This window comes from Sciurus carolinensis, chromosome 3 (assembly GCF_902686445.1).
Source record: "Sciurus carolinensis chromosome 3, mSciCar1.2, whole genome shotgun sequence".
NCBI classification, from domain to species: Eukaryota; Metazoa; Chordata; class Mammalia; order Rodentia; family Sciuridae; genus Sciurus; species Sciurus carolinensis.
The window spans coordinates 18,045,220-18,057,354 of record NC_062215.1 but is presented as its reverse complement, the minus strand read 5'-3'; the positions used below and the strand labels follow the sequence as shown (position 1 = coordinate 18,057,354).

General features: G+C 46.0%; 1 protein-coding gene across 1 annotated transcript; it reads right to left on the bottom strand.

Moving 5' to 3' along the window:
* Positions 1-8,404: 8,404 nt before the first annotated feature.
* Positions 8,405-9,661, bottom strand: LOC124981172 (60S ribosomal protein L36a-like). The gene has a single exon (XM_047547352.1). The coding sequence runs from the start codon at positions 9,106-9,108 to the stop codon at positions 8,704-8,706; it is 405 nt and encodes a 134-aa protein (XP_047403308.1). The 5' UTR covers positions 9,109-9,661; the 3' UTR covers positions 8,405-8,703.
* Positions 9,662-12,135: the final 2,474 nt, after the last annotated feature.

Genomic DNA, 12,135 nt, shown 5'->3' with positions numbered 1-12,135 from the left:
AGGAGGGGAGAGAAGATTCCAGAGGGCTGCTGGAGTGTGGGGGTGGAATATAGGCCTCGTGTGGGAGAAGGTGTTGGGGCTGTGTGGGGAGCTGGGTGGGCTGGTGGATCCATGAGGGGGCAGGTGAGAAATCTGGCCCTTCTTGGCCCAGGAGCTAAGGAGCCTGGAGAGGGAAGACTGCCAGCTTCCCCCAACATATATACACACACAAAATGGCTGAAGGGCTCTTGGCCAGAGCAACATATAGGTGAGTTAATTTTTGCAAAGCTGGTGGGGACAGGGTGAGAAAAGAAAAAGGATGCTAGCTAGTGACGTGTCAGGCAGGACTGAAGTGAACAGGGTCGACTTCAGCCCATGCCCTAATCTGGTCCTCTGACTTCAGGGCCCCAACCCTAAGATGAAGGGTGTGGATGGAGATCATGGGGGCTCAGAACTGGGGACAGTCCGTTCAACTGTAGGTGGGGGCCAGGAGCGAGTCCCTTCTGTGCTTCCCCCATTTTCCCCTCCTGCCTTCCCTCCCGCTGAGGCCTGAGCTTCTGTTTTATCCCACTGCAATGACAACAGCTCCAGTTTACCACAGACATCTTCCCAACACAGGCCCTCAGCTGGGGAGGACAGGTTTGACCACCCATCCCAGGCCTTTGCAGAGCAAGTGCTCGGTGACTTACTTCCCTCAGCCCCTTTACTGTCTAGGACCCTCTTGGTCACTTGGACCAGGGGAGGGAGGCCTAGAGAGCAATTACTTCACAGGAGGGATTGCTAACGCTTTCCACCACCCCTGCCTGACTGGCCTTGGATCCCTCTTTTTTTCCCCATCAGGGTCTATGCCCAGGGGATAGCCCCTATCTGCAGTGTGATCAGGGAACAAGAGGTGTTGGAGGGGGCAGAGGTAGTGGAATGGGTCAGAAGGAAGCTGCCAGGAAGTGGGGAAGGGAGTCTGAGGTGAAGTAACTCAGTAGAGGGGAAAGCGTAGCCAGGTATCATTGCCCCTGTTGGGAACAGCAATGATGGCACTGGCCCTTTAAGTGGGGGTGCCAGTCAGTGCCCTCCCCCGCCAACCCAATTCATGGGCACACTGAGCATGTGCAGGAGCTGTGCAAGGGAGAGAGGAGGAGGTGAGGGATAGATTCCGGAGGGAACTTCCCACCCCCTACTTCCTGTAGCTGCCCCCACTCTCTTTCCTGGGTCTGACAAAGGATCCCGTGGTGCTCCCCCAGCCCCTTCCCCCTGGGAGTGCTGAACCGCCAAGGGTGCTGGGCAGGCGCCCTGGCCCTGGGAAGTCTCCCTGCTGCCTGGAGGCCGCACAGGCTCAGCCCAGTGCCAACCTCACTTCTCTGGTGTGGGCGGTGGCAGATCTTCCTGCCACTTAACGTGTTCAATTTCCTTCCATTAGGGCCGGGGTTTTTAAGAGGACCCTGTGATGTACAATGACAAGGGTGAGACCCCTGTCCCCACCCTCCAGCAGCTTCCAGTCAGAGAGGAAGCAAGCAGCTAGACTGCTAGCACCCTTGACCTTCCCCAGACTCCCTCTTCTGGCTCTCTCTTTTCCCCCTAAAGCCCAAAGGCCCCCAGTCCAGATCAAAGTCTGCTTCCTAGGTTCCCTGCAGTGGGGAACCTCCCCTTCAAGCCTTTCCCCTATCTCCAGCTTGCCTGTTTCTGCAGTGTCCCCCACCCCAGACCTCAGCCCCTCGGCTACCTTCCCTAACTCCTCTTCTCCTTCAGGTACTATTATCTTTTTTAAGTAGATGTGAAACTCACATACTATAAAATTTACCCTTTAAAAGAGCAATTCAGTGGCATTTAGTATGTTCACTATGTATGTATCCCACTGAAACCTAGTTTCACATCAATCCAAAAGGAAACCCCAAATCCATTAAGCAGTTATTTCCCATTCTTTCCTTTCCGCAACCCTGGCACCCACCCACCTGCTTTCTGTCTCTATGGGTTTACTCACCCTGGGTATATTCCAGAATATATCCAGTCAAGAGGAAAAGACTCAGTGCCTATACTAGAAAACCACGGTCACCCTGAGGGTGCCATTGTGGAGGGCACACTGGACCAGGAGTCCTAAGATCTGTGACTCATCCCAGTTCTACTCTCACTCAGGGTTCCCTGTGTTCATTTGTTCAAAGGGGGTCAGGAGCTTTGAGCCAGTCCAGGATCCTGGCCCCCCTACTAGGCTATTCTGCCTGGCATGAAAAACATATTCCCCACCTTTACCCTTGCTTCTCCCTGCAGGTCCAGGCAGTGAAGGTGGCCCCAGGGACAGTGTGACTCATACTGTGAGGTTTGGGGTCAGACCCCGGAGATGAAGAAACTTCAGCTCAGAGAGGTTGAGAAATTTGCCCAAGGCCACACAACTGCTGTGCTGGGCCCAGCCGGTTAGGTCTGATTGCAGTCTGAGCTCTTGACCACTGTACTCTCCGGTCTTCAAAGAGATAAAGCAAGTTAAGGGCTTAGCTAAGTGCCAGCTGTGTGGGAGGTGCTCTCAAAGGGAAGCAGCCATAAATTTTACTACTTTCAGGGCATTGCATAATCATGAATAGCTCATTCCAAGGTAGTTCTTGGGAGTTCTTCTCAGTCCCTCCTTCCCTTATCCTTAGAAGAGTTTCTTCTTTGCTTTCTTTTCTGGCCTCTCTAGGGTGGCAGCTTTTGTGGGGCTGAGAGCAGGTAAAGGATGGGAAGCGTGGTTTCCCTCCCCTCCTAAGGAGGAGGAGACGGTGCTCTGTCCCTCACCCACTTCTCCATGGTTGAACATCCAGCCCCTAAACAGAAAGTCCTTTGTGGAAACAGAGAAGGGAGGGGCCTTGCCTGACAGGGGGATAGGCTGAGCAGCTGGCCCCCAGTTGGCCACTGTGTCGCAGCTGCCTGTGGCATGGACATTCCAGAGACCACCTGCTCCACAGACCCTCTCTGGACCCCATCCAGGAAGAAACACCCCAGGCCAGCCCTCGAGGCACCTGCTGTCTCCAGCCTCCGGGCAACCAGGATGACCCCCCTTTCCTGTCCCTCCTTACCCCAGGGCTCCAAGAGGAAGTTTCCAAGGAGATCAAGTTGTAGGGAGGATATTGAGATCCCTGTGGGCCTCCAGAGCTGCCTCCACCATAGCCCTGTGTTCCACAGAGAAGAAAGGAATGGGCCTTCTTTTCCTTGGGCCTCTTCTATACTTAGTTCTTAGTCCTAGTGACTTCTTCAGCCCCCACCCCTTGGCCTCCAGGCAGCCCTTCGGTGACTTCTTTGCACTGAGGAAGGACCCAGACAGACTCCTTCAGGTCATGCCTGGAACCAAGCCCTGGGGCTGCCTGGCCAGCCAGATCCCACTCTGAGGCCCCCTGGGGCCCCAGGCACCACCATGCTTTTGGCTAGACCTCCATTCCTTTGTTGGCCATGGCAGTCAGCTATAGCCCCTGTAGGCCTCCGAGAAAAGGTCTCTTTTTCCCTCTGGGCCCCTGGCCCAACTGTCCTCACCTGTAATTCACATTAGCTGTGTCTCTAGCCATAGGCAGCACCCCCACCGGTCTCCCAGGCCCCCTTCTGAATGACCTTGACTTCCCAGGCCCCTTGGGCAGTGCACCCAAGCTGCCCTTCTTCCTTCCCTGAGTCGCAGATTCTAGAAAATAGTTTGTAAAAAAAAAATTTTTAATTTTTCCAAATCATTATACCATTTGTTACAGTCTGAACACTATTAAAAAATTCTTTTCACCATGATTTGAAATTACTTGTTTATCATAAATTACCTTCACATATGAATCTGTGAGCTTCATATTCTATGCCAGTTCTCTTTCTCCTTTATTAAGGTATTTATTTATTTTGCAGTGCCAGGAATGGAACCCAGGGTCCTGCATGTACTAGGCAAGTGCTCTACCAGTGAGCCAAACCCCCAGCCCCTATTTCTCATTTATTGATGAATCAATTCCATTTTAAAAGTTATAGCTTGGCTAGGGTTGTAGTTCAGTGGTAGAAGGCTTGACTGGCACATGTGAGGCACTGGGTTGGATCCTCAGCACCACATAAAAATAAATAAATAAAATAAAGGTATTGTGTTCTTGTACAACTAAAAAAAAAAAAAAAAAAGTTATAACTTGGTGTGGTGGTGCATGCCTGTAATCCCAGCAGCTCTGGAGGCTGAGACAGGAGGATCACAAATTTGAGGCCAGCCTCATCAACCAGTTACTGGATTCTAAGCAACTTTGTGAGACCTTGTAACAAAATAAAAAACAAAAAGGGCTGGAGATGTAGCTCAGTAGCAAAGAATCTCTGGGTTAAATCTCCAATACCAAATTAAATAAGTAAATACATAAATAAAAGTTATTATAAACTGGGTATGGTGGTGGCATGCCTGTAATCCCAGTTACCTGGGAGGCTGAAGCAAGAGGATCACAAATTCCAGACCAGCCTTGGTAATTTAGCGAGACCCTGTTTCATTTTTTAATTTTTTATAATTTTTTAATATATATATAGGGTAATGATGTCTGTCTCATTCTACAGTCCTTCCCATCCCCACCCCTCCCCTTACTCCCCTCTGCACAATCCAAAGTTCCTTCATTCTTCCCTACCCCACCCCTGCTGTGGATCATCCCCTTATCAGAGAAAATATGTGGCCTTTGTGTTTTTGGGATTGGCTTGTTTGAGACCTTCTTTCAAAATAAAATTTAAAAGAAAAGGTTGGAGATGTGGCTCAGTGATAGAGGATCCCTGGGTTTACTGTCAGTATTGCCAAAAAAATAAATCAAAAAATGTTGTTATAGCTGCATAGCGTGCTTTAATATCTGATAACTCTATTCCCTTTTATTAATCATCTTACTGAAGAGTCCTAGATATTCTTAGATTGTTAATTTTTCTAGAATACATTTAAAAGTTGTACTTGTCCAGATCTCCATTCAAAGCATATATTTATAGATCTATATATAAAGACAGACAGACATGCAGTTATAGATATAGATATCTTGGAAAGCAGCAGGCAAAATACTCCTTTAGGCTGTATTAAATATCTTCCTAAATTTATAACTCTCTTGTATTCTTTTTTGTTATAAAATGTACAAAACGATATTGTACCATTTAACCATTTTTAACAACCACCATTTTTTTTTCGTCAGTGCTGAGAATCAAACCCAGGTCCTCATGCACGCCAGGCAAGTGCTCTACCACCGCGCCACATGCCCAGCCCTCATTTTAACCATTTTAAGAATACAGTTCAGACATTCGATACGTGCGCATTGTTGTGAGACCATCACCACCGCCCATCCCCAGAACTCCTCGTCTTCTCAAACTAAGACTCTGTAGTGTTAAACAGTAACTCCCTCCTTGCCGCCCCCAGTCCTAGCAACCACCACTTGGCTCTTCTAGAAGACTTTCTACATGACTGCTTCCTTGCTGCTTCCCCTTGCAGAACTCTTATGACCAATAAATCCCTGTTTCTCAATCTCAGTGCCCATTGGGAAATTTTCCTACTAGAATTGCCTGGGAAAGTTTTATTTATTTTTTTGGTACTGGGGATTGAATCCAGGGGTGCTTAACCACTGAGCCACATCCCCAGCCCTTTTTTAAAAATATATGTATATTTTTAGTTGTCAATGAATCTTTTATTCATTTACACGTGCTGCTGAGTATCAAACCCAGGGCCTCACAAATGCCAGGCAAGTGCTCTACCACTGAGCCACAATTCCAGCCTCCCAGCCCTTTTTACTTTTTACTTTGAGACAGAGTCTCATTAAGTTGCTTAGGGCCTCCCTAAATTGCTGAGGCTGACCTTGAACTTGTGATCTTCCTTCCTCAGCCTCCTTAGTCACTGAGATTACAGGTGTGTACCTCTACACCTGGCTTCAGCCTTTTGTATTTTGAGGCAGGGTTTCCTAAATTGCCAAGGATGACCTTGAACTTGCCATCCTTTCTGCCACAAGCTTCCTGAGTTGCTGGTATTACAGATATGTGTCACTGCATCCAGCAACCTGGGAGAGTTTTTAAAAGTTCCAGTGCTTAAGCCAGGCGTTGTGGTGCACACCTCTAATCCCAATAGATCAGGAGGCTGAGGCAGGAGGATTACAAGTTCAAAGCCAGCTTTAGCAATTTACTGAGGCCCTGTTTCTAAATACCCTAGTTCAGTGGTAGAGTGTCCCTGGATTCAATATCTGGTACCAAAAAAAAAAAAAAAAAAAAAAGGAAGAAATTCAAATTTAATTATTCTGGGGTACATTCCAGTCATTTAGACATTGGGTTTGTACTAGGGACTAAACCCAGGGCCTCACACATGCTAAGCAAATGCTCTACCACTGAGCTACATCCCCAATGCTTTTTAATTTTATTTTGAGACAGTCTCCCTAAATTGCCTAACTTGGCCTCTAACTTGTGAGCCTCTTTCCTCAGCCTCCTTGGTTGTTGGAATTTCAGGTTGGCACCACCACATCTGGCTGGCTGGCTGTAGCCTTCCTTTTAAATGCTAATCCTCGTTTATGAAGCACCCTGAAGAGTTCAAGGTGGTTTCGTTCAGGTGAGTTTCTTTGGGTATGATGACCAGATTCTTATTTCACAGATGGGGAGGGTGAGTTTTGGAGAACTGAAATGACTCGTGTGGAATCAACATGAACATTAAGTCATAACACAAGTAATAACAATATCCAACGCTTGTTAGATGCCAACCAGTGCAAGTTTTACACATTTCATCTCACTTGGTGCCCATGAGCATTCTGCAGGATAAAGAAGTTAAAGTTGCCCAGTGTCATGTGGCTAGTAAAAGGTCACATCAAGTCTTGAACCTAGGCAGTCTGACTCCAGTGCCCATGCCCATCTCTTCGCCACCCCAATATGACTCACTACAGTGACGTACTACAGCCTTGGGTCTCCTTTAATACCTCTGCTTTGTACCAGCAAGTCAAGTGCCATTGCTCAGTGCATGTTTAATGCCTAGGAAAGGGTCATGCCTATCTTTCTTTTTTCTTCCTCCCTTCCTCCCTTCCTCCCTCCCTCCCTTTCTTTCCTTCCTTCCTTCCTTCCTTCCTTCCTTCCTTCCTTCCTTCATTCTTCCCTTTCTTCCTTTCTTGTGCTGGGATTGAACCCAGGGCCTTATGCATGCTAAACACATGCTCTATCACTAAGTTACACCCAGTTCCAGAATGGCCTTTCAAATATTCATATATTCATATTAATATATATTACTTGAATATTCAAATATTCGTGTGTGTGTGTGTGTGTGTGTGTGTGTGTGTGTGTAGGCATATATAGGTACTACAGATTGAACCCAGTGGAGTTCTACACTGAGCTGCATCTTCAGTCCTTTTTATTTTTTATTTTGAGATAGGGTCTCACTGAATTGCCCAGACCTCAAGTTCGAAATCCTCCTGCCTGAGCCTCCTGAGTTGCTGAGATTACAGACATGCATCGCCATTCCTGAGTCAAATATTTATTGTAAACTATTTTAACTATAAAACAGACACCCTCATACCACTCCTGATTTAAGAAGCAACATTGTCATGGTTGTTCCTGAAGCTGCAGCATTATCCTTCTTCGGTGCAGCCCCACCCCAGGGGTAACCAGCATCCTAGTGTGATAACAATCGCTTCCATGCATTTATAGACACAGAAAGTTGCTTTTGTCTGATAGTAAGGGATAGTCCACCTTAAGTCTTGACAAGGAAGCATAACAAGAAGTGGGGATCAAGGCGAAGGTATAGCTTGACCGGAGTCTCTTTTGAAATATGTTAAGAGAAAGGTGATAAGAGAAAGGTGCACATAGAACAATGCAATGAAGAGCCTACTTAGGAACTGAAAAATGGCCCACAGGGTTTTCTTCCCTGACTGCATCATCCCAGATGAACCACCCTCCTGAATTTGGGGATTACCTTTTTATTCTTTTCTTTTGGTACTTGAGATTGAATGCAGGGGTGCTTTACCACTGAGTCACACTCCTAACTTTTTAAAAATTTTTTAAATTTTGAGTTAGGGTCTCAGTTGCTGAGTCTGGCCTCAAACTTGAGTTTTTTTTTTGTTTTTTTTTTTTTTTTTGGTGGTGCTGGAGATTGAACCCAGGGCCTTGTGCTTGCAAGACCAGCACTCTACCAACTGAGCTACATCCCCAGGCCCCTGGCCTCAAACTTGAGATCCACCTGTCTACTGGGGTTATAGGCATGTGCCACCCTGCCTTCCAGGGGGCGCTTATCATTTTGAGCTGAATCTTTGGGGAGGAGTAGGGATTTTTCAGTGAGGAGAGAGCATCCCTCAGGGAGAGCAGAGTAGGGCAAAGGCCCAGAGCAATGACCTGGGGAGGCAGGTGTTGGGCACGGCTGGGAAGCAGGGTACCTATGGGGGTGGGGCTTTGGGTGAGTCTGGGGAGTGTTATGGTTTGAATGTGTCCCCCAAAGTTCAAGGGTTAGAAACTTAACCCCAATGCAACGATGTTGGGAGGTGGGGCCTAATAAGAGGTGATGAGGTCATGGACATTCAAAATGAATGAATTAATCCATTAATCTGTCAAATCTGAATGGAGAAAGTTATCAAGGGAGTAGAAGGTCCTTAATAAAAAGGATGAGTTCTGCCCCACTCTTTGGGTTCTCTCTAGAGTATCATCTCTTGCCCCTGTGCCTTCTACCTTCTGCCATAGAATGACAACAGCATGCAGACCCTCACCAGATGTGGGTCTTTTTTTTTTTGAAGAGAACCTCAACATTGTATTATCTTTATAACAAAACAAACAATGAAGCTTAGAACTGGATCACTTGGCCCTTTCTCTTCTTATCTCCTCCCAGTTCAAAATGCTTGCATCCTTAATAGACAGCATTTTCTTAGATCTGCAGTTAGGTTCAGCACACTCAAGCCTCAGCACAATCTTCTTTGTAGTTTTAGCCTTTTTCCTGAAAATGGGCTTCATCTGCCCACCACACACACGTTTCCTGTCATAACGCTGCTTTCCCTGTGCATACAGAGAATCCTTGCCCTTCTTGTACTGTGTCACTTTATGGGGTTGGTGTTTGCCACACTTCTTACAGAACATCCAGCGGGTTTTAGGAATGTTCACCATGTTTGCAGGAGTGCTGTTGGCAAGGAAAACAGATGTGTGTCTCTTGACCTTGAATTTCTCAACCTCCAGAACTGGAAGACATACATTTCTTTCCCTCATAAATTAGCCAGTTGTGGTATTTTGTTATAGCAGCACCAGATGGACTAAGACATGAAGGTAGATAAGCATCCAGTCCTCCCTCCTCTGAGGTCTGACATGTATTTCCCTCCATCATTGACCAAATCCTGATGATCTGTTAGCTTGACTCTGAGATCCTGAGAGTATAGAACCTTCTATTCATCTTTGTCAACCCCATGTCTAATCCAGTGACTAGCACAAATAGGTTTTTAATAAGTATTAGACTGATAAACAAGTAAGTGAGTGATCGTTTCATTGATTTCAACCTTCCTGGTTGGGGGGTGGCTGGCAGCTAGAGGACAGACTAAACAGAGAGTCTGCATGAGAGTGTTCTCGAAGGGACTCAGACTCAGTAGCACCTGTGTCTTCATCAGCGTTGCCCAGTCCATTGGGCATTGGGCATTGCCTTGGTGCATAACAGGGAGGGAGAGGAGTCTGCTGTGCGGCCACGATGTGGGGATGCTATGACCAGATGGGCTTCTCAGGACTTCTGCCCCAGTGGGGTCATTCACAACCTCCCACAGAAGTGAGACCTAGTCTCTTCTTTAAAAACACTCTTCAAAGCCTACAGATCCCCTTCAGTGTGCTCATTAGGGCTGCTCGGGCTCCTCGTTTGCATTCCTAGAAGCCCCCTCAAGGCCGGGCATGCTTCCATAGGTTCTGAGCTGTGCAAAGTGCTTTTCTCAGAGGCTGCATCCCACACGGGGCCTAATAAACAGATAAAATGCATGTGCAATTAGTGACATCTCTGCTCTCAAAGACTTAATGTGCTAAAGGCTGTTCATTTATTCTCTTGCAGCATTCAGATCTACACCACAACCTGTTTGAACCAGACCTTGGCTTAGAGAGCCCCCATTTCTGTCCCAAGGAGAAGACAGTGCAATAATGTAGAAGAGACAAAAGAATCTAGCTGCGTGTGTTGTATAGATGAATCTTAAAAGCTTTCAGATAAAGGGAAAGCTGTGAAAAGATTTTGGTACTATTGACTTAATAGAAATTTGGGCCACTGGGTTCTGAATTTGCAGAGTTCCTATTAATGAAGCCATTTTGTTCTTTTTTTCGTGTGCTCTTTAATTCAGTAATTCTGTCATTCCACTCAGGTGCAGAGAGTGCTGAGTCAGGTTGTAGCCTCCACTCTTCCTTCCCCTCCTCGGTCTCCCCCTATTTGCGGCAGGGTGCCAAGTGCCCTGGACTTGGGATTTGGCGTAGGAAGAACTGGTGTTGAGCCCTAGTTCCAATGCTTTCATGGTCCAATGATCAAGTGGTCTTTCATTCACCAAATGTTTGTTGGATGCCAGGCACTGGATAGGTAGGTGTTAGAAAGACAAAGATAAATAAAACACAGTTTCCTCCCTTCTCCTTTCTTTTCTTTCTTTTTTTTTTTTTTTTTTCTGGTACTGGGGATTGAATCCAAGGGTGCTTAAACCACTAAGCCATATCCCCAGCCCTTTTTACATTTTATTTAGGGACAGGGTCTCGCTAAATTTTTTAGGACCTCACTAAGTTACTGAGGCTGGCTTTGAACTCACAATCCTCCCGTCTCAGTCTCCAAGTCACTGGGATTACAGCCGCACCCAGCTGCCTTTCTTTACTTTTTAACACTGAGTTCTTTTAATTACGAACTATCTTAATCAGACAAGTATAAAGTGTTCAGAATAATAGAGTGAACACCCATGATACAAACCACGTCAGGTGTGGTGGCACAGACCTGTAATCTCAGCTACATGGGAGATTGATCCAGGTATGCAGTCCAAGTTCGAAGCCAGCCTGGGCAACTTAACAAGATCCTGTTTTAAAACAAAAAAATAAAAAGGGTTGGGTATATAGCTCAGTTGCAGAGTGTCCCTTGGTTAAATCCCAGTGTAAAAACAAAAACAAAAACAGCTTAAGAAATAAGGCTAGAAAAACATTTGAAGTCTCTTGGGCATATCTCAGTCCCTTCTCTCCCACTAAAAGGAAACCTGTTCTGCATTTGGTATTTGACATCCCCCCCCCATGTCTTTTCTTCTTAGCTTTTCTCTCTCTCTCTCTCTGTTTGTCCTTCTCTGCTGTTTTTTTTTTTTTTTTTTTTTTTTTTTGCGGTGCTGGGGGTTGAACCCAGGGCCTTGTGCATGGAAGGCAAGCACTCTACCAACTGAGCTATCTCCCCAGCCCTCTCTGTTGTTTTTGGTACTGGGGATTGAACCCAGGGAGCTTTGTCCTAACCCTTGTCATTTTTTAAATTTAAATTTTTATCTTTGCTTCCATTTTTTTCCTTTTTATTATTTTACTTTTGAGACAGGATCTCCCTAAATTGCTGAGGCTATTTTGGAACTTGTCATCCTCCTGCCTCAGCTTCCCAAGTCACTGGAATTACAGGAGTGTGCTACCTCATCCAGTTCCTGCATATCTTTTTTGTGTATGTAAACTTACACAATATGTAACACTAGGCTTTTAGGCACTGTTAAAATTTCTCTATGAGGGCTGAGGTTGTGGCTCAGCAGTACGGCATTTGCCCCCATGCATGGGGTACTGGGTTCGATCCTTAGCACCAAGTAAATCAATCAATCAATCAATAAAGGTATTGTGTCCATTACAAATAAAATTTTTTTTTGTGGTGCTGGGGATTGAACCCAGGACCCTGTGCATGTGAGGCAAGTACTCTACCAACTGAGCTATACCCCCGGTCCTTAAAAATTTTTTTAAAAGTTAAACAAAAAAAATCTCCATAGATTAGGTGTGGTGGCACATGTCTGTAATCCCAGCAACTGGGGAGGGAGGTTGAGGCAGGAGGATTGTAAGTTTGAGACCAGTCTGGGCAATTTAGTGGACTCTGACTCAAGATAAAGAACTGGGTGTGTAGCTCAGTGGTAGACTGCCTGCCTAGCATGTGCGAGGCCCTGGGCGCAATCCTTAGTATTGAACAAAACAAAACAAACAAAAAAACTAGACTCATACAGACAAAAAAAAATTTTTTTTTGTACTGGGTATTGAACATAGGACTTCGCACATGCTAGACAAGTGTTCTGT